This window comes from Danio rerio, chromosome 17, assembly GCF_052040795.2.
Source record: "Danio rerio strain M-AB ecotype USA chromosome 17, GRCz13ab, whole genome shotgun sequence".
Lineage (NCBI taxonomy): Eukaryota > Metazoa > Chordata > Actinopteri > Cypriniformes > Danionidae > Danio > Danio rerio.
Genome location: NC_141037.1, coordinates 29,157,482 through 29,180,335, shown reverse-complemented (window position 1 = coordinate 29,180,335; position 22,854 = coordinate 29,157,482). Strand labels below are relative to the sequence as shown.

General features: G+C 39.3%; 1 protein-coding gene across 4 annotated transcripts in view; it reads right to left on the bottom strand.

The window, feature by feature from the left end:
- Window positions 1-22,854, bottom strand: part of qkia (QKI, KH domain containing, RNA binding a) — an 87,274-nt gene that overhangs the window by 41,968 nt on the left and 22,452 nt on the right. For all 4 annotated transcript variants that reach the window (NM_131224.1, XM_087288578.1, XM_087288577.1 and 1 more), the window contains 1 exon segment: window positions 19,589-19,731. In NM_131224.1, coding sequence (NP_571299.1) covers window positions 19,589-19,731 — 143 coding nt within the window.

Genomic DNA, 22,854 nt, shown 5'->3' with positions numbered 1-22,854 from the left:
GACACTGGGAGCACATAGAAGATTTAATATCCTGTAAATGACCAAGAATAGTAAATAATAATTATTATTTTATTGTAATTATCATTTAACGCACAGATGTCAAATCCAGTTCCTGGAGGGCCGCAGCTCTGCACAGTTTAGCTTTAACCCTAATTAAACACACCTGATCAAACTAATTGAGTCTTTCGGGCTTGTTTGAAACCTACAGATAAGTTTGTTTTGAAGCAGGGTTGAAACTAAGGCCCATCGTTTTAGAATTAAAACGATCCGCGTCCACACTAGCGTTTCACCCAGGGTTTCTGAACAACTCTCTGTCTACACCAAAACACTGAAAACGCACATCACATGACCACACACACTCTGGCATGCGCAGCAGCCTATCTAGACAGGTGAGAGCTGTGCTCGGAGAGCTTGTCAAGGATCTCCTGCTGGATCTAGTCTCACTATATTTGTTAAATGTGATATTCATTTCATTTTGTTGTCTATTTCTTACAATATATACCCCAACTTTGGTCTTTTGAAGTCTATTACTTGGGTAACGTTTTTTGGCTGAGCGCAAAGATAAGTTAAGAATTAATGTAACCACGTACATTCTGCATATTGACTGATTGCTTGCCTTCATTTCCTGTAATGTATAAACTTATTGTACGTTATACTTTTATAATGGCCATTATTGATATTAAAACTAATATTCAGCAAAAAGAGAGGGTATGTTTCATATTTTCAATGAAAATAATGAGGCAGTAATGTTATAGGCTCCGTCTTGTTATGAATAGGCTATGGATACAGTGAAGATGACGCTCATATATGCAGCACAATGCCTCAACATTTCTGCTGTCTGTTAAGTTGTTAATATCAAAAGTAAAATAGGCAGTTCCTTATATCATGTTTTCATTTTATTATTAAGATACAGTGAAACAACATACCCAGGATGATGTGAATAAGGTTATAAAGTATACTCTTCCCTTTGAAAATTTACCGACATGTGCTCGGGAGTCTGTTTTCCATATCAAACTTGAACTTACAAGGAGAAAATGCAGGACTGAACTGTGTGTAAAATAGTCAACCTAATATTGAGGAAAAGCCCCAATCAGAGAGGCGAATGTCGGCAGCCCCGCCTCCGTTTTCCGATGTCTCCGTTTTCCCCCATCCACACTGAGACGGAGCAGCAGTGGTTTAGAATGAAAACGGCCTCTTCAGCATTTCCAAAACGCTCCGTTTTCAGCGCTCGAAAACTGCGGCGTAGTGTGGACGAATGGCGTAACCGTAGTAAAACTTATGCGTTTTAAAAAGAAATCACATTAGTGTAAACGGGGCCTAAACCTTGCAGAGCTGCGGCCCTCTAGGAACTGGATTTGACATCTGTAATTTAAACAATGCCGTTTGATAAACTATTAAAAATGTTTACTATACGTCAATATGGCACAACTATCAGTTTAAATTTTATGCTTAATAGTATTATTATTTAGGATGGGGCTGTGTCCTTTACTACATTATAAGATTTAGTTTCACCATTTTAACGGTGCATTTAAATAAACTAATTAAAATGTATTTCATTAATTAAATATTCAATATAAACAGGGTATTTTACAGGAATCAGAGAGTTAAATTTTTTAAGACTTTCATACATTAAGACTCATCACCCCTTTAAAGTATTTTTTTTTTAACCCAGACAATTATAAAGAACTTATGGTAGTGCAGTTATCACAATACAGAGGAAACCATGATATTTTTATCCACGGCTATCATATCATCAGAAACGTATATCAGCCCATGCCTAGTATTGACTAATTATATTTCTAATAGAATTGTTTTATTAGTTGCATTTATATGCACTCTGAAGTCAGACACTACTTATTTGAAAGAGTCCAAATGACTCCATGAACAGGGGATCTAATAGAGGGTAAAGGCAGAATCAATCTCTTTCTGCTGCCAATTGGCTACGTCACCGTGAACCTTGGTAACATGTTTGCATAACTGAAAAATCTATATGCTGTGCACGGGAGTGTGTGTGTGTGAGGGTGTCAGTGTTAAGCTGTAGGGATGTATAACAGAACAGCCTAAATGTGAGAGCAAGCAGAGAGTTGAGCAGTTCAGGGACGCAGCCAAGGGACCTGACAGAGACAAACGAGCAGCAATGCTAACGCAACATTATACCTCCTGCCCTCCCTTCTCTCCGCTTCTGCCTCGCTCTCCTCCATCACAATCACTCCACCCTGCTCGTAAGGTCATGGCCCTTCATTGCTGAACGTTTAACGTGTACTGGTAACAGCATGACCAAGAGCACACATCTGCCCTTCAGAAATTTGCTGAGAAAAGACAATGAGGAGGAAGAGAGGACTAGGGGATTATTAGAAAACGGTCATTTCTAAACTGAAATGGTTAAGGAGTGGCATGTAGAAACAACATCAAACTTTAATATCAAGATGAGTGAAGGTCAAAGTTTAAAAGATCAAGTGCTGAAGATCACAGTGGGTCATTCAGAATAATATGTCCACCTGTGACCTGTTGGCCTAGGTTAACCACTGCTGCATCGGGAGTCAATGTTTCTATATAAAGATGTGTTTTTTGATAGGGGGCATTCAGACATGGTCTCAGATTCTCCACAGCCAATCAAAATGCAGCAGTAAGCATTCGCAGACTGCAACTGTCAGCAATTATTCAAATAAAGCAGTAGATGTTGACAAATTACAAATCAACACACAAGGTCAAAAGGTCAACAGCTCAGCAAAGCTTCCATCTACAGTCTTAAATGTTAAGCTCCACACTGACCACTCAAAAAAAAAAAAAAAACTAGGAAAAAAACTGCCACACACCTCAACCTGATTGTATGCACACAAACACACAAAAAATCATAAACCAGTATGATCCTTTTTTTAAAAGCATGTTATCCGCTTAAGTCGAGATGTATAAAAATACTGTTTCCGGGTCCAAGCCAATACTCGTTTAAAATGAGAAAATATTCATTTATGACCACGTTTTATTCATATCACATATTAAAGTGAATGTTATAGAAAACCATGGTGTACACAACAGTCTCTGTACTTGCTGCATCACAGACACCACTATTTTAACAACTTATCAAAATTTAATAACTTTCTGGTAGAGGTGTGAACCTATAATGGTCTCACGGTTCGGTTAGGATTATCAAACCATCGATTCTGTTCAATTCGATATCTCGGTGCATCACGGTGCATTGACGATGCTTTCCATACAATGTTGTATTTTGGGGTGTGGCTATAAGAAGCAGTCTGTATAAACCAAGCGGCAACCTCCCGCTCTCTCTCAGGAAGCCAATACGGAAGTGACTAAAACTGCAATTCATCCGAAATTCTGCTAGTCCTGGCCGCTCCTGGCTCCAAAACAGAGCAAATTTCAATTGAGCCCACTGTTAGAATGGCCAACTTTACAGCAGAAAAAAAGGTGTTTACAGCCTGGTACAAAAAACGATTTTGCCTAATACAGCTAATATTACCCTTCATGACAACTGTAAGGAGGGTGAATTTTTTTATAACTCATCTGTTTCCTTTATATTAAGTTATATTAAGTTTGCATAATTAAGCGAGTGGCCACTTGATTGACAGCTAGGTCTCGTTGGTCGCCGTCACGTCACCTCAGCTGAATAGCCACTGAACTCGGCATATTTATTGTATTTTTGTATTATTTTATGTGGCTTTACACAGTCAACTGCCTTTTGGACTTGTTTCCTACAATTATTAGATGGCATGGCATGCTGAGGGCAATTCATTGTGCTCACAAACCATTCACGTGGCCTCCGTTTCCCATGTGAGTAAAGTTACATACTTGTATACCATCTCTATAGATGTATTTGTTTTATTTAAGATCATTTATCGTTTATATTTAGAGCTGTAATGCACTTCTAAATCTGTCAGATTGATTAGCTGTAGGCTCTAGAACAGTCATCTGAAGCGTTGTCATACAGTGTTATACCAGCAGGTGTCTGTAGCTGCGCTCACTCTCCGCCTCTTTGCCCTTGTTTGGTATCCCGTCGTGGGTGTGATGACGCGCAAACAAAATGGCGACGGTTGGCCGCGCCTACTTGTGGCTTCTATGGCGCTCTTTAGAAACCTATGGGTGACGTCACGGATACTACGTCCATATATTTTACAGTCTATGGTATAAAGACACACGGACACACAGCACCACACTGTCTCTCATTCACACACACACATACACAAACATAGACAGCACCAAACAAACACACACACGCATGAGCACATGCACACACGCGCTTGCGTGCTCGCTCGCTCGGGAGCAATATTGTGAGCCCGCTCACTCCTATTAAAATTACACCAGAGTTACCAACCGCTCCCACTCTTTATTCAGAAAAATTTTCCCGCACCGCATGAAACCTGGTCGGGTCCCACAACAATACACAGGTACATTGGCGGGAATGCATACAGCTGAGAGGAAAAGAGAGGGAAGGAAAAGTCACACCACCAGCCGAGAGGAAAAGTCACGCCAGCAGGTGAAATGGTCCAAAGTGAGAGAGAGAGAAATGGAGTACTTTCATTCCCTCAATCGCAGAGAAATAGGGGCTTCTGCTGTAATTGTCAGTGAAAGATTGTACAGAAATCACACATGCAATGAAATTGTGCACAGTTGGCGCCAGCAGTGTTATAAATACCCGCGCTCACCTCCCTCGCGACAGAGTGCATATAAGGTAAATGATGTCAGTACATGATAAACGGTTATAATTTTTACTGATCCGATACCAAATTGTCCGCGTCTGCATCGCAGTGCACCGAATAAACAATTCATTTTGATACCCCAACTTTCTGGCCATCAAATATTAGTCATGGTACCATTTACACATTGTGATCATGATTTCTGAAAGTATTACATCACTTTGTAAACGTTTAATATTACCATTAGATAAGCCTTCCCATACAGTTTGATAAAGCCCTTTGACCCAGAAGTCAATTCGCATGACGTCACACTTAACAAGTGGAGTGTTTTTAAATGATCTTAGGAATGATCCATTCAGGCATGTACATTATTCATTATATATGTATTCGTATGGACATTTGTTGTTGTTGCGGTTATAGTAAAACTATAGCTAACTTTAGCTATGTTAAACCTGGTTTATACTCTACGTGTTTGCTAGTTCACTTAAGTGCGAGCAGCTAATGTGGCGTCATCAATGTGCTTGCAAAGGTTCGCTTTAGGTGTGCGTGACATGACTATGTAATGCATTAAAGTTTGATTTAAATACCATGAATGGTTATAAAAATCTTTAAAATCGTTAAAATAATTTATAAAAATCATAAATTATTTGTTTAAAAATCTTGAACGCTATTAATGATATGAAGAATACAATATAATATGAAGAAACTTCCTACTTTGTTTATCCAAATGTTTTTAGGGTCAGTTTCTTTTGACCTTCCCTGTCGTTTTAAAGAATATCACTAAGGTAAATGCATCAAGTATAATAGCCTTGTCTGTTTTGTGAGTTGCACGACGTGGTGCCAGGCAGAAGTATAGATCAGCCTTTAAAGGGCCATGAAACCCCCTCGTTTCAGCAGGGTGTTTTCACACCTCTACTTTGGAAAAAGTCAGAAAAGTGGGCGTGTCCAGCTCTGTTTAGGGGGGAGTGTCGGAGGAACTAAAGTGGGAGGGTGTGGGAGTGTTTATTTGGGCACGCGCGAGTTTCAGTCAAAACACTCACACACAGGAAAAAGTGATGGTGTTTAACCTACATGGACAACTGTAGTGGAATTATTTGCCAAATTATTAAATGGTGGACTTTAACTGCAGTTTGGCTCTTTCATTCAGGGAATTCATTCATGCCCCTCGCGACAAACGAGATATTTGATTCGAGGAACTGCTCTAAGCGTGTATTTTTCATGCAATGTTTGATACCACACGGCGAATGAGAGAAAAAAAAAAACTCAGCATTTTCCGGAAACTTAGATGCACACGGCAGGTAGCGTCAGAAAGCCGCGTGTGTTATTCCGGTCACAAAATGCGGTTAAAAACCCTACACGAGGTTAAAGTTTGGTTGTGGTCCTAACATGTTACGGTGCAATAGTTAACTTAGTTCGATACGAACAAACTGAATAAACAAAGAGCACTGGTCGCTCACTTACCAAATCTGTAGAGACAGGTCAATCACCAGCAACTAGAGCCGCGTCTTTATGAAGAGAATACTACAAGCAAATCCGATCTCAGCGTTTGCAGATGAGAACAGCTCTCAGGTAAACAATGTTCCTCCTTAGACACGTAAGTTATTGTTGTCGAGCGTCGCATACACTGTTAATCCACACGTGATCCAGCTGAGCTCTCACAGAGAGAAAAAGAAAACGAAACTTAACGGCAGCAAACTATAAAAGCAACACTTCACGCTTGTTTTGCCAACACAACGTGGCGTCTATGTCGTGTAAACACAGTAATGAATATTAATGAAGTTGCACAATAGAGCGCGCTGATTGGTTTGAACCAAGCCTTACTCATGCATTAATGCATCACACTGTAAGACGTAATAAGACTCACTCTGGCAGAGACGCCCAGTCTGCACGCTGGAATACAGGCTATTATGTCATGACCGTGACGCAGCTTCAAAAATTCATTTCAAACAGGAAGTACGAATTTGCTTGAAATAACGCAAAAACAACCAATTTACACTTTTTAGTGAAATATAGGTGTCCTAATAGTGTTTTTAGCAGTGTGGGACACATATACGACTGTCAACAGCTCAAAAAATGTGTTTTGGTGTTTTGTGACCCTTTAAATGGATAGTTCCCCCAAAAAAAGATAAAATATATTTTGAAGAATGTGAGTAACATGTAGGAAAAAATGCAAGTCAATGGTAACAAGTTCTCAACATTCTACAAAATATCCTCATTTTGTGTTCAACAGGGCGAAGCAGTGGCACAGTAGGTAGTGCTGTCGCCTCACAGCAAGAAGGTCGCTGATTCGAGCCTCAAGGTTTCTGTGTGGAGTTTGCATGTTCTCCCTGCGTTTGCGTGGGTTTCCTCAGGGTGCTCCGGTTTCCCCCACAGTCCAAAGACATGTGGTACAGGTGAATTGGGTAGGCTAAATTTTCTGTAGTGTAGTGTATCGGTGTATGTTTGTGTAAATGTGTGTGTGGATGTTTCCCAGAGATGGTTTGCGGCTGGAAGGGTATTAGCTGAGTAAAAACTTGCTGGATAGGTTGGTGGTTCGCTCCTCTGTGGCAACCCCGGATTAATAAAGAGAGTAAGCCGACAAGAAAATGAATGAATGAATGTGTTTATCAGGACAACTCAAATTGGTTTGGAACAAGGCAAGGATGAGCAAATGATTACAGGATAAAAGATTTTGGGTGAAGTACCCCTTTAACACAAACAGTATTTTTGGGTCAAAAGACCTATTTTTATTATCCATTAAACTTGATTTGAAAAATCTTTAGCTAATGCTCTAAATTCTAGAGGGGTTGTCTAACTTTGTGCATTCCGAATTACTAACTGGAAAATATTACAAAAGGGACAAAACTGCACACTTGAGCAAGTTAGCTTTGTAGAAGCTAGAAAATTAGCTCAATTTGTTTTCATCAATTTAACAGCTGATGGCAAGTCATGAAAATTCTGCAAATGTTGCACTGGTGGAGGTTCTGATCAGTTGTGGACAGCACAAGGAAATGTGGAGGGGGAAACGAGCGCTGACAACAGCTAATCCAGCAAGTTGGGGAGAAGAAAAAAAAAATCTGAGGTAATGCATCCAACTGGGGCCTCCCGGTGGAGTGATACAAGATGCACTCAACTCTCCCTCTCTCACACACACAAACTGAAACAACAATCTACTCGCCACAGTGTAAGCACATCTGTCACAGGAGTTGTGAAGGAAAGCATCAGAAAACAGACTCCTTTCTCGCCACATCGCTTTAGTATTCTGCCCGCTCGTCTGTTTTTCTGTCAGTTCTGTAAACAGGTGTCAGCACACAGCATCACCTTTGCCTCACCTCGCTCTTTCTCTGCAGCTTTACACATCCTCTCTATTCAGCAATTCATTTCTTACCTTAGTCATCCCTGTACACCTCCTCGCTCTATCTCTCTGCCCCATATATTTGCATTTTGTCTTGCTCCCTGCATCACATTTAGTTCAATCCTCCAGAGGGAAAGAGGAAAACATTACAATCCATGATCATTCCACTGCTGTCTCCGCAACGTCTGCTTGCTTTCTGCATTATTTCATCATAAGAAATGAAATCTCTAAAGTTTCAGCATATCATTCAATTAATCTATACGCCATACATCTAAAGAGAAAGCGAGATACAGACACTGAGTGTGAGAGAGTGAGAGAGGAAAGAAGAGATAACCTATTGGATGCCCTAGCTAATTACTAATTAACCTGTGTTAAGCAAGCGTGTGGAGTGGCAGAGCTGAGAAACAGTTTCATCTCCATGAGCAGCTGTGGATGCGAGACAAGTTAGGAATAGGGATCTGACTCTTGTTTTAAAAAAGGTTATTTTGTTTATTTATTTTTATATAACAGCACAGTCAATGCATGGCTATTGTACGAACTACATTAACAGTCTGGATATTTTAACTCTTGAACACTGTGTTGAATTACCATTGACAGTGTAACTCAATAAATAAATACTTTTTAGAAAATTGTGAGCTTGGAGTCCAAATTAATTGTAATGAGAAATAGACCTGGCTCTCATTTAATAATAATAGAAGGACAATAAATTGCCAATATATCTTCCTATGATTAAGCAGTCCTCTTAGGTTGCCAAAAATAAATACCAAGTGAAACTAGTGTAGTCTGACTCATAGACAAGACTCTAAGCTAGTTATTTTTAATGAAGTGTTATACACTCACCGGTCACTTTATTAGGTACACCTGTCCAATTGCTTGATAATGCAAATTTCTAATCAGTCAATAAAATGGCAGCATTTAGGCATGTAGACATGGTCAAGACAATCTGCTGCAGTTCAAAGCGAGCATCAGAATGGGGAAGAAAGGGGATTTAAGTGACTTTGAACATGGCGTGATTGTTGGTGTCAGATAGGCTTGTCTGAGTATTATAGAAACTGCTGATCTACTTGGATTTTACACAAAACCATCTCTAGGGAAAACCTTGAGGCGGATGGGCTACACCAGCAGAAGACCACACGGGGTGCCACTCCTGTCAGTTGAGAACTGGAAACCAAGGCTACAATTCGCACAAGCTCACTAAAATTGGACAATAAAATATTGGAAAAACATTGTCTTGTCTGACAAGTCTCGATTTCTGCTGCGACATTCAGATGGTGGGGTCAGAATTTAGCATCATCAAAAACATGAAAGCATGGATCCATTCTGCTTTGCATCCTGTTTGTATCAACGCTTCAGGCTGGTGGTGGTGATGTAATGGTGTAGGGGATATTTTCTTGGCACACTTTGGCCTCATTAGTGCCAATTAAACATTGTGTCAGTGCCACAGCCTACCACAGTATTGTTGCTGACCATGTCCATCCCACAGTGACCCACAGTGTACTTATCTTCTGATGGCTACTTCCAGCAAGACAACGCGCCATGTCATAAAGCGCCAATCATGTCAGACTGGTTTCTTGAACATGACAATGAGTTCACTGTACTCAAACAGACTCCACAGTCACTAGATCTCAATCCAACAGAGTACCTTTGGGATGTGGTGGAATGGGAGATTTGCAGCCGGCAAATCTGCAGCAACTGCGTGATGCTATCATGTCAATATGGGCTAAAATCTCTGAGGATTATTTACAGTACCTTGTTGAATCTATTCCACGAAGGATTAAGGCAGTTCTGAAGGCAAAAGGGGGTCCAACCGGGTACTAGTGGCCGGAGAGTGTATGTAATATGATTCTGTTACTGACATGCACATGATTTTTAGTGCTGAGAGAACAAAAAAAAAGACTGTTCAATATTTATAATTATTATTTTTTTAACATGCATTTGATTTTGATGAAAAGTTGTTAACATTTTTTTTTATATATTCTACATTACAGTATCTTATTACACATGGTATGATTACGAAAAATAGATGTAGGTTCTGTTTTAATCTACTCAATAGCTGTGGCTTTCATTTCCTTTCATTGATCATTCATCATTTACAGATTGATATTAAAAAAGTGAAACTTTAGAAGTGCTACAGAATATTTTAAGAGTTTTCTAAGAAAATTTATATGAGTCTAGCAAACAAATGAGCCATCAAGGATCAGTTAAGCCAGCATCACTTCTTACACTCCATTCCAAAAGATCACATCCAAAATGAATAGAACTCAAGTTGCAATACGACAATCCAAATATTGAATAGCCGGTCCAAATTAAACTTCTATCCTTCTCTCTTTATATCCCTCACTTTCTTTCTGTGTGTGTGTGTGTGTGTGTGTGTGTGTGTGTGTGTGTGTGTGTGTGTGTGTGTAATAATTTAGAGGGCAGAAAATCCAATCTGAAACATTATGACATGAGTCCTTTGAGAGCAAAGTAATTACTCTCTCTAAAGAGAATGAGAGATGGATGGAAGAGAGAGGGAGAGAAAGAGAGAGAACGAAAGAGAGAGAGAGAGAGAGCGAGAGAGAGAGAGAGAGAGAGAGAGAGAGAGAGAGAGAGAGAGAAAGAGAGCAGAGAGGCAGCCTGTTATCCCTAATATAAATCATCTTTTTTTATCTAGTTACCTCTTTTTCTCTTTTGTTTAATCCTTTTTAAACACCAGGAGCAAAATCAATCTTTGTAAGCTCCAAGCATTTAGCCCTGACACACAATAACAAAATAGAAGCAAACAAAAGCCAAATGAGCGCAGTGGTGGTGTGATAAACAGGTGGTTTAACAGATGACTAGTGTTACTAAAAGCTACAGCTCCATTTACATTTAATCATTTAACAGAGGCTTTAATCCAAAGCGCCTTAAAATGAGGGAAAGCTTAAGAGATCTATCATTTTACAGTCAGCAATACTTAATATCAGCAGCCAAATAGTATAAAGATGGAGAAAAATGTGAAAGATACACCATATATAACAAGACATCTAGATATAGAGATATTATTAATAGAAATAGTGTTGTGACTGAAAGGAAAAGCTTTTACTTATTGAAATGGACCTTCATTTGAAAAAACCCAGAAGATGAAAGCTGCGTCACTTTGCTTTGACTGTCAGTCCTGCCCTCTTTCTCTCAGAGCCAAATGTAATTTGTGTCTGAATTAACACGAGCATGCTGAACAGGGCAGAGGAGGCAGTGAGGATGTAATCTCTCCCTCTCTCTGATTCAGCCCACTGCACTGGACACACACATACACACAGGCACACGCACACACACACACACACAATTTCATATGCATCCCTGAAGATGCAGTTGGCTTCTAGTCCACCTGCCAAGACAGTCTGCGGAGGCCCCCAATTACAGTCGCTGAAATTCATCAGCCACACACACACACAGTGGCTTAGTTTCAAAACCTAGCAAGCAGCCTTCACAGACACTGTTTTCTGGGCATCACAGGCATTTTGGAAGGCATCCACAATGGTCAAATCTGCTGATTTGGTACTACAGACAGCAACTAATCCTAAAACAATCTAGTATGTTCATTACCAGTAGCTATGTTTCAATCCAAAAATGCGAATGAACTTTGTGGAAAACTGGATTATCGCATTAAAGACGTGCGAATAAGGCAGCGTTACCATCCAACGAGTCAAAGTGAAAAGAATCGTCACTTCCTGACCTTCACTGTCGCCAAATACTAGCAGAAAAAAAAAAGAATTTTGCTGGAGAAGCTGCGTCAATCTTTTCTTGATCTAATAAATGACTTGAGCCTCAGAAAGCAATCCTGACACACATTAAACGCACGGTGGCATTTGAAGATGTATTTTTAATTTGCATTTTCAACATTTATGCGCATCATGATGTTTCCATCAACCGGATTTTTATGTGCATTTGCAAAATATGGTACAAATATGGAAACATAGCTAATGCCTTTACCTATGGCTTGTTTGGATTTCAGCGCATGCTTAGTATGTAGGCAAGCTAGTATCATTAGGTTTGAAACAGACCAGGAGACCAAAACTGTGACATCACTTTTTCTGACAACTGGAGAACATTTCACTTATTTGGAGAAGACAAACATCATTAAAAAATACTCCAAATAAGAAGCAGCGGTGCTATAATTTTTAAACTGCACTTCCGAGAGCCAGCTGAAAATATGAAACATCTGCATGCACAAATGGCAATTAAGAACAAACGTCTGGGAAATTTAAAAGCGCACATCTACAGAAAAGCATAAGTGGTGAAGAGTGGTCTGTGTTGAGGCAGGCCTCCTCTGATGAATCAGTGAGCTTTTCAGAAATGGCTCCATGTCATTTGCGAGGCTCGAATGGAGTCCTTTGGCTTAAAAAGCCCCAGTAATAACCTGCAAATTAAAACTGGAGGCTTTAGTCTGATCTCCAAGCTACCAAACAGCCAATATTGCCACTCATAAAAAAAACTGCTTTTCATCCCCCAAACGGGTCCCACCGAGCAGCTTTCCTATTTTCCAGCAGTCAGAGAAGAAAAATCACAATGAAAAACCTTCACGACTCCAGGCATTAGATGGGAAACCCATCTGTCCTCATCTTAAGGATGATTCTATTAATATCTTGATGCTTTGATGAGTTCACTGCAGATAATGGTAGCATCTTTGCTGTTAAGTGAGCCAGAACACAGAGGTGACCACTTCCTAAATGGCAGCAAGTTAGTTTCAACCACACATGCCATGAGAGAATTTCGTTCCATCACAATGTAAACTATATGCTGATGCAGACGTGTATTCATACAGGTGTTTGTGCAATTTGTAAACCATATGTAACCTGTTAAATGAATCAGAATTATTTACACGGCCCTGTGGCCACAGACATTAACCCACAGACATACATCTTCATAACAGTGTGTTCGACGTGCAACACGTACGCTGCAATGTAGCAGCAGAAAACAGTTTGTAGACGACAGGTGATGTAACAGGATTTTTCCAAGGAGAGAGGAAGCTAAACGTCTTGCTGAAACTCACTGCCAGCACTAGACGAAAGACAAAGATAGAGTGAGAGAGAGAGGGGGAGGAAAACTGTCACTTCCAGATAGACCTGGTCTGTCAGCCATCTTTTTTCCCCCCCTCACAGACATACCAGTCAGTCTTTTCCATTTGTAAAGCTCAGGAGAGAGACTGTTACTGTATATAGACAGAGGTTTATAAACAGGCCAGCTACTGGAGTGCTTTCAAAGAGGTGTTGAAGGTTGTGGGTCGACTCTGACGTTTGATCTAAGGTAAGATGCTTCTGATTGGCTACATAAGTGTGCACAAGCTCACAAACACTTGTAAACTAACAGGGTCACATCTGCAGGACAAGCTATTTTTAAGAAACAGACATTCTGTGCTCAAGACACAGGAACCAAGACCTAATTTTGCATGATTGTGCATTACAGTCAGGCAGAAATACTGATGGAATATATTAATTAGCATTGATTACAACAGTATGATCACAGCATGCGTCATAATACATTATTATCGCAATCTACGATACAATATAGTTGTGATTTTAAATACATTGCAATCTTCTGTGAAATTTCATAATTTAATATCTTCAGATATCCCCAGAGGGAAATTGTTTTAAATAAACAAAAAACATTTCTCAGTGTTTCTAACTTCAAATTGATTGCTTTATTATCAAGCAGGCTATGACTAACAATTTAATTAAAACCTTTCCTAAATGTCATATACAACTTACAGTGATGACGCTACTTTATTTTACTAACTTACTGCACAATGGTGGCCCAGCTCAACAATCTACTGTGTGGACTAGGACGGCATGATTAACCAAATAGTTCTTGCACATTTTGGCAGTATAACCAGCTCTGTGATCAGATGTAAATCTCAAGCAGCTGTTTTCAGATGGAGCAGTGTTTACTACATAGACCTATAGTTTAGTGACAAGCTATGCAAAAGATTGTGGATGATTTCTTTAATGTGATTCTGGAATCAAATGGTATCATTCTAAGATTTTTGTTTGCGCTGCTGCTCATTTATTTACAACTCTGTGTTAATGCTGATCCAAACAAGTGGTGCTCGCTGCAGAGCCATTTGAGGAGAGCTGAGCTCCAGCGAGGGGGAGCTTAAGCTTGAGCTCCACCTTTTTTACACTTCTTCTACGAGTGATGTCACTGGGGGTAGGGTTAGGGGTGGGGTTGGTGTACGCATTAAAACAGCTTACAGGAGGAGGAGCGACAGCTCATGCTCCCCCTCGCTGGAGCTCAGCTCTCCTCAAAAGGCTCTGCAGCGAGCACCCTCTCGATCCAAAAGCATGTGAAAAATACTGCACATAATAACAACATGTTTTTGATCCAATCTCAGCTTATAACTTTAGTCGAGTGTATAAACAAAAACCATTCTGTGAGATGATTCCAGAGTCATGCGTTTGTTAGTTTTACTGAATAAATAAAAGCAGTTAAACCCTCTGCTCCGTTTATTTCCTGATGAGAGTTGTTCTCAATATACCTTCTTTAGCGATCTTGCATCCTTGTGTTCTCGTGTAACGTCATCATTCACCGTCAAAGTTCAGTTCTAAAACTCAAAGCCGCAAGAACGGAGAACACGTAAAAGTTCCAGTATGTGTTCTAGACATCGAGGATGCAGACTTGAGCGCAAAACTCGCTTGAGAAGTACTAGAAGCAATTGCGACTAAATAAGGAGGTGGAAAGTGCACCATTTAATACCTATTTGTTATTAAGGTTAAGAGATATAACTTTTTTATCTCAGGAGTTTTCCTAAATGAGACAGTGTAACTAAACATTACTATGAACATCTTAAGGGCATAAACTCATGAAGTGTAACCTGGCAAGACTCGTAAGGCAAGGCAAGGCCGTCACAAGTCCATTCTATGCATTTTTGGAATTGAGAAACAGCCCTCGTCTCTTCTTTGTGTCTTTTTAGCTGTTTCCATGTGAGAGCGCCCCTCTGCCCTTTGGAGATTTACAGCCGTTTACAGAGCCTTGTTTCCCAGAGAGCATGTGATTGAGAATTTCAGGTTTTGCTGAATCACATATTTTTGTTAAAATATTGGCAGCATTTCAATATGGGCATTTATGCATCAATATAATATTGCTGTCATACTATGCTCTATTGATATTTGCCCCCCTACTCATTTTGTAGATTATGTTGTAATGCTATTTGCTGTTTTTTTTTTCCAGTTCCTTATTGTTTGACTTATGCTCTTGGTTATACTCTATAGTCCTTATGACGTTTCAGTTCATGTGTTATTTTCCATTCGATGCATTGTGAATGAAGAGTCATGCTGATCATGTTTGTGTCTGACAAAATTAGAATTTTCTGAAACATGAAAGTTCTACACAGAAACCAGAAGTGGAGTCAGTTTAGTCTATCCAGAGTCTATTTTCCGTATATTAAGAGGACCACTAAAGCATAAGCGGATGTCTAGTCTGGAACAAGGGGTCTGACCTTGGTGGATAAGCCCATGTGTGTGGTTTATCCAGCACACTTACTTTCACTCGACACTTTAAACAAGACCTCTCTCTTGCACTAGAATCATGAATTGAGCTCAATGTAAAGCAAGTTCCCTTTCCTCCTGAACTGTAAAGAGATTAGGTGTCAAAACCACAGGGTGTTTAATATACAGAAAGTTGCGCTATAAAACCCCAATAAAAGGCATTCCATCCAACCGAGAGGCAACCTAGAAAGCATTACTTAAATATCAACACCACCGAATCACCAATCATGGACACTTTATTCTCAATCAAGCTGCAGATTGGATGCCCGAGCTAACTCTCCTGCCTGAAAGAGCATATCTCAGAGACCGTGACTGAAGTGAATGCTAGCATTTCCCTGCTCAATAACACACCAATAACAGCTACAATTATTTTTCCTTTCCCTGCGTGTTTAGAACATTAGGGTGGAAATGTCTGTATGTGTATGTGTGTGTGTGTGTGTTGTGAAACAGTGACTCATGCTAACCACCAGGGGGAAGAATAATGAGGCGAGACTTGCAGGGAACACAGTGAGAGAGAGAAACAGATTTGAGGGGGTCAGCTGGGGATTCTCTGTACAGTGTGTGTGTGTGTGTGTGTGTGTGTGTGTGTGTGTGTGTGTCCGCCCACTTGCGTTTGCTAAAACACACAAACAGCCACTATTTTTCCATGGCATGACGGAGCTGTGGTATTCATTTTATACCAGTCAGCCATGTTTTCCAATAGCTGTGCCTGCTATTCTGAGACAGACAGTCACATGAACACACTAAACTGATATGATTAAAGACAATATGGAAAGAATTTTCCGCACTATAATACATTTACCCTACAGGATAACTGAACTAAATAGAAACATATCTGAGAGAGATACTCTGTAGATGCTCTAGAGTCTTACAGTTGCAAACAACACCTTCTCAAAAACATCTAATTAATTATACTCTACCATTCTAATTTTGTGTTCAGAGTATGAATATTTTAAGAAAAAAAATAATTTATTTAGTAATGATGAATGAAAATATATGCGTTTAAGACATTTCCAATGTCATACATCTGAGTCTAAAAACTGAAAGAAAATAAATACAAACAAAATGAACTAGCAAATCTTATTTGACCATTAAAGGGCACCTAGGTTACCCCTTTTTTCAGATTTAATATAAGTCTTTTGCATCTCTAGAATGTGTATATAAAGTTTCAAATCAAAATACCCATCAGATTTTTCATTATACCTTTTACAAGATGCTGTTTTATACTGATTTCCAGCAGGGGGTGGTTTGTCGTACTGTGCCTTTAAGCCGAGTTCTGCCCGCCCACTGTTTCTACATGCCTCCTCCCTCAGCTGCGTCAGACAACAGACAGACTTAAAGGAAGAAGGTCTCACGTAGCGTTTGTGAGATACTACAGTAAGAACTAACCTTTACTAATCAGTATTGTGAAGTTGCATTGATGAGTCACACACAATATCGTTACAAAGTTAACACGCACACACACACACACACACAGACACACACACACACACACGCACGCACGCACCCACGCACGCAGGCAGGCAGACAGACAGAGCGCGCTTAGCTTAGTTAAGGCTAACCTCAAGTACTGTGTGGATATCTGTTATGCTAATGTACAAAATAAACCTGATTTAACTTCCACAAACCGGGATTGAAGCGTCTTCTTTTATAATTGTTCTGACACACGGCTGTGCTGATGAAGTAAAGCTGAAGTAAAACGCTGTAATTAATTACACACATACTCTGTTTTAAAACACTTTAAACATGTGAAACTTACTCTTAATCACATTTGATGATGATTGCTGATCCTAGCGAACAGACCTTTTATTCCAGGTTGCTTTGCGTATGTCTGTCTGGTCTTGTTGACATATACACGTGACTACCGGAACATGTTAATGCGCGCAGCTGTCAATCAATTCGGTGGGCGGGGGGATCGCACACCTACGTAATGGTGCGATCGATTTGAAAACAGCTCCAACTGGCCGACCCTTTTTTTTGTAGTTAAATTGAAAAAAAAAAGGACTGGGTGTGTTCATATCACCCCAGTATGACGGTCTATACACTATACCAACACACAGATCTGTCCAAACAGCTTGAAAAGTAGATTTTTTACCATAGGTGCCCTTTAAGAAATGTTCTTAAGCATTAAATCAGTCTTCAGTGGGACAATCCAAAATCATTACAATATGCTGAAGTAATGATGCTGAAAAATCTGATTTTCCATCACAGGAAAAAAATATAGATTTTTAAAATTAATACAATGAAAAAGTGTTATTTTTAATTATATACTATTCCACAATTAGCGCTAGGCAATAAAATCGATATTGATATTTATTGACTAATAACGATTAAAAAAGATGTAGTTTGTATGTGTTTTAATATAGTTTTATTAAAAAATGTAGCTGCTGAGCGCATGCATTGGAATGAACGGCAATAAGCTTAGGGTGTAAGTTTGTCATTTCCAATAGAGGCGCGCAACGTGAACATCATGTGCAAGTGGCATTTTCCAGGTACACCTAGATAAAAAAAATAAATAAATAAAAAATCTGAAATTTTAAGAATGCCGAAAGCGCACTGTGATTCTTGTAAGTAGAACTAACCAACCTGCTTCACACTTTGTTTGGAATATACACATTTCAGTAAACACAGCGTATCAAAACACTGCATCGCTTTTTACTTTTCTCCACAAACTTGCTTTGGAGCTGCAGCAATAGTTTGTCCATCTGTCATCCTTTAAAAAAATCGATTGGTGGTCACCTAGTTACATGAGATGGCATAGAAAATGGTGAAGAAAAGCTCACACTCATGCTTGTCACTTCAGGTCAGAACAACAACTCATGCGAAAATGAGTGTTGTATAGCGGCAGTGAGAAGATTGTAAATAAAAGAAAAAGGATGTCGCCAGAGTGGCTTTTTGGTTTCTTTTCTTGTGCACCCCAGCCTCTAGCTTCCCATTCCAAAGATTGTTTAGCATGGGGGTAATGTATAGTCATTCAACTTCACAATTTGTAATGTTGCAATATGTATTTGATTAATGATGGCTGGTTTTTGTATTTTTCAAGTTTAAGAGTCTCTTTAACACTGTTTATTTTATAAAGAGATCAGTATTTTGTATAAACATTTTTGTTTTTGACTATTAAAACTATTTGTCTCAGTTATGTTGGTGAATTAAAATAAAGTGGTTAAATAACACAAAATTCTAATATTCCTTAATAGATTGTTATATGAAACATGATATCAGATTTTTTTTTCTTCAATAAAACCCAGCCCTATTGACAATACTGTTTTTACTGCGTTTCTGATCAACTAAAATGCAGCCTAAGTGAATGTACACACACACAGCTTTCTGGGTCACACAGGGGTGAATAAATTTCTCAAGTAAAGCAGTTATTATTACAGGAAGTGCTTAAAGGTAAAGGCCAATTTAAAAAAGTAACATTCTGCAAAAAATGCAGATAAGCAGAGCAGTAGCTCCCATCGTAATTAACTCCGCTTCCAACTCCGAGAAACCTGGGGTTACGTGTGTGCGTGTGGGTGTGTGCTGGTCCGCTGGGACGGATAGTGTGGCCTTTATCAGGGCCGTCAGAGGGAAAACGCATTTCATGCTCTGCTGACCCCCTTTTTCCTCTCTCCTCCCCTCTTCTCTTGTCCACCTAACAGAAGAATTAGGCAGCAAAATTGCTCCGTGTGTGACATGGCCCACCAGAGAGTGTGTTTGTGTCAGAGAATGCAAGAGAAATGTCAAACACAAGCATCTACACTTCAAGCTACATTATATGTGTGCACTGGTGGAAACCCTTCTCTTAAACTCCACAAACACGCTCAAAATAGATCCTTCTCTACTACTAGAACAGGGCCTGTGGCATTGAGACACCGTTCCCAGCTGCCTACAGAAAACTAATACTGGAAAAACTACTATTGCTGAGCTAGCCTATGAGGAGGAGTTCTCATTTACACACAAACATCATGATTTCTCCCTTCTAAAGAATCAGGAATAAACCAAGCCTCACCTATACATTTCATTAGACCGTACAGCTGCCTATTAGCGGTTACTATTGGAAACAGCCACTACTTATTTGCAAAAGGAACATCTTTAAACAAAAAGTAGTTAGTTATACTTACATCTGGGTACTCTTTAACCGGTACGAATAGCTTCTCCTGCAGATGCACGATTGGTCCCACTGGCTCTGGTAACTCCAGTGGGTGTTTGTCCACCAGACCGTTGACTGAGTCATTATACATGTCTTTCCTCACTCTGTTTATCTCTGCAGGTGACAAAAAAAGATCACACGCATATCAGAAATGACCGAGTTAAAACAGGAATGAACAAACAACTTCAAATTGCAACATTTCCTGCATTCTTGCAAGGTCCAACATTTTTTGCACATTTAACCTCAAATTCAGTTGATTCTCAAATTTCACTGTAGCAGGAACTCAAATGCACAAAGTTTGATCTTTTAAACAAAGATGCTTTCATAGATGGCAACCCCTGATAAGGTTAAACTGCTGCTGCCAAAACATGATTAAGCTCAGGATGTCTATTGGTGTCTCACTTACACGTACACAACAACCTTCCCACATAATCTGTCCCTTCCTCACAAAGAGAAGGGATTTGGTACAATATAGTGAGGTAAACAAGCTGATAGTTAGGGTCTGAAACAAGCAGATGGCGCAGCAGGTACAAGCACACACATAAACAAAATAAATAACTATACATTTAGAGTGTCAACCTTATACCTGGAAACAATTTGGAATGTTGATGATCTTTTAAAATGGAGTATTTTTCAATTCAATTCATGTTTATTTCTATAGCGCTTTTACAATGTAGATTGTGTCAAAGCAGCTTAACATAGAAGTTATGGTAAATTGAAATAGTGTCAGGCCAGTTTTCAGAGTTGAAGTTCAGTTTAGTTCAGTTCAGTGTGGTTTAATTTTCACTGCTGAAAGTGCATACACTGAAGAGCAAAGCCATCGATGAGCAGCTCCACAAGTCCCAAACCAAGCAAGCCAGTGGTGAGGAACAAACCTAACCAATTGACGAAAGTAAAGAGGAAAAAAACTCACGAGAAACAAGGCTCAGTTGGGTATAACAATTTCTCCTCTGGCCAAACTAGGTGCCGGTGTAGCAGGTATACAATTTCAACACACAATTCAGTCATGGTTGTCCAAAAGTGCAAAATGAATCGTGCAAAAATTTCAAACATCCATGAGATCTGTGACAATCTTGATTGATGAATGTCCATAAATTTAAACCTGCTGCTGCTAAAAAATGTTCTTGAAAGAAGTCTCTAAAGAACATCATAAATACAATTGCTAAATGTTTCCACAAAAAAAATAACTTTTACCCAACTCATTATTCCTGTTTCTTTCATGTAACTTACTGTTATTTGTATGTCTTTAGAACAACTGGTCCCATTCACTTATAATTGCTCAAATTACTACGATTTCAATTTTTTTTTAATTTTATTATATCATGCAATAATATTAAAAAATTGAATTAATTTCTAAAGAACTGAATTATAGTTGTGTTAATCTGAAATAAAACTTTTTAACGGGGATAGAGCATATGTGTGGTGTCAATTGTTCCAATATTTAGAATACATTTTATTAAATTAAAGCTATGGTAAATGACGATTACAATGTTCATTAAAACAACTGTATTAATAATGGCAAGTTAACAAACAAGCAACACAAAAAAATTAAATACAAACCCCCATAAACTACTGAACCTGTTTTTACAGCTAACTCCTCCATCAAAAGAACAATCCTGTTCTTATGTTAGCTGATATAAGCATCTTTACTAAAAAGTAAAGATGACTTGGAACTATATACAAGGGTCACATCACACATAAAGGTAAACTATACTGTCCAGAGTTCTCGAAAGTCCAGAAATGGCGGTGTTCTGATGATTTGTGCTACCCACTCAGATTGTGCTACCCAGCCGTGTGATGTGAGGCCATAATAATCACCCAAATATAGAACCAATTTATTGTTGGCTGCACATGCTTGGTGAATAAAACCCAATGTATTTCCTGTCACTTTTGGTCTATATAAACCATCCGTGTTGAATCAAAATATTGCATTGCCAAAAAAAAAAAAAAAAATTTAATGAAAAGTAGTTCAATCTGGCCTGTCACATTTGACTGTAACTACAGTGGACAAATTAAAATCACACGAAAACTTAAATTCTAAAATCCTAAAAGCATGTGTTGCGCTCGGTTCTGTTTGTTACTACACACACTTCAGCAGCACTAACACATGTTGTCAGCTGTCACAGAGCAGTATCGAGGGGGAAAAAAACGTGGGATCACAGTATGACTGGAGTTTACACACTAGAGAAAGCTCTGACAGAGTGTTTGACGGCTAGTAAAGTGTGAGCTCTAGGTCAGTCCAAATCCATAAGGGATTACAGCATTTGGATTTCCTAAAGGACAACTGGACCCATCTCACTGCAGTTCTGAGTGGTTGATAGACACCCAACTATGAGTGTGGCCAAATAGTTGTGCCACTTTGACTCTTGCATTTCCCTGTTGATGTCAATCCCTATTGGAGTCAATGAATTTACAGCATTTCCATTAAAAACTAGTATATTAAAAAAGACTGAAAACACTGGGTGTGTGTGTGTGTGTGTGTGTGTGTGTGTGTGCGTGTGTGTGTGTGCGTGTGTGTGTGTGTGTGTGTGTGTGTGTGTGTGTGTGTGTGTGTGTGTGTGTGTGTGTGTGTGTGTGTGTGTGTGTGTGTGTGTGTGTGTTTCATGAGGCCACTGATTCCTGAGAGTAGCTGAAAAGTGATGCAATACTGAGATCAGAACAACAGCAGCTTTGGCCCATGTAAGGATGAAACCTTTACCACAAGAAGTCTCCTCACACACATGCAATGAGTCCCTCAGGAGATGACACAACTGCTGCAAGTATATTAGCCACATTTACAGAATTCAATCCATCTTCCCTCTCTCTTGACCCCAGAGAAACCTCATATTCCTCCACCCTTCTCTTTTTCCATCCCTCGCTTCGCCCCCTACCTCTCCCTCCACCTTTCTTCCCTCTAGAGCAGGGAGGATTTCTCTCTGCTTCTCTGGAGTAAGTGCGCTGCATGTTTAATATTCCTGGACTGCTTGAGAGTATTTTCAAGTAAAAGCAGGAATTAAAAAATTGAAATATCCTCAACTGAACCAAAAATGGGTCATGAAGGAAAACATGTTCGTTTAAATTATCTACCAGGCTCCCTCAGTATACAATCGCTCACCGTGTGACCTTTTAATATACATCAGAAATAAATGTAAGTGCAAAATGATCATCTACGGTGCACATTACTTCATTTGTAATGTTTTATTTTCATCTGTCTGTCACAAATGCATACATGCACTCAACCCTCTCTCCTTAAAAGCA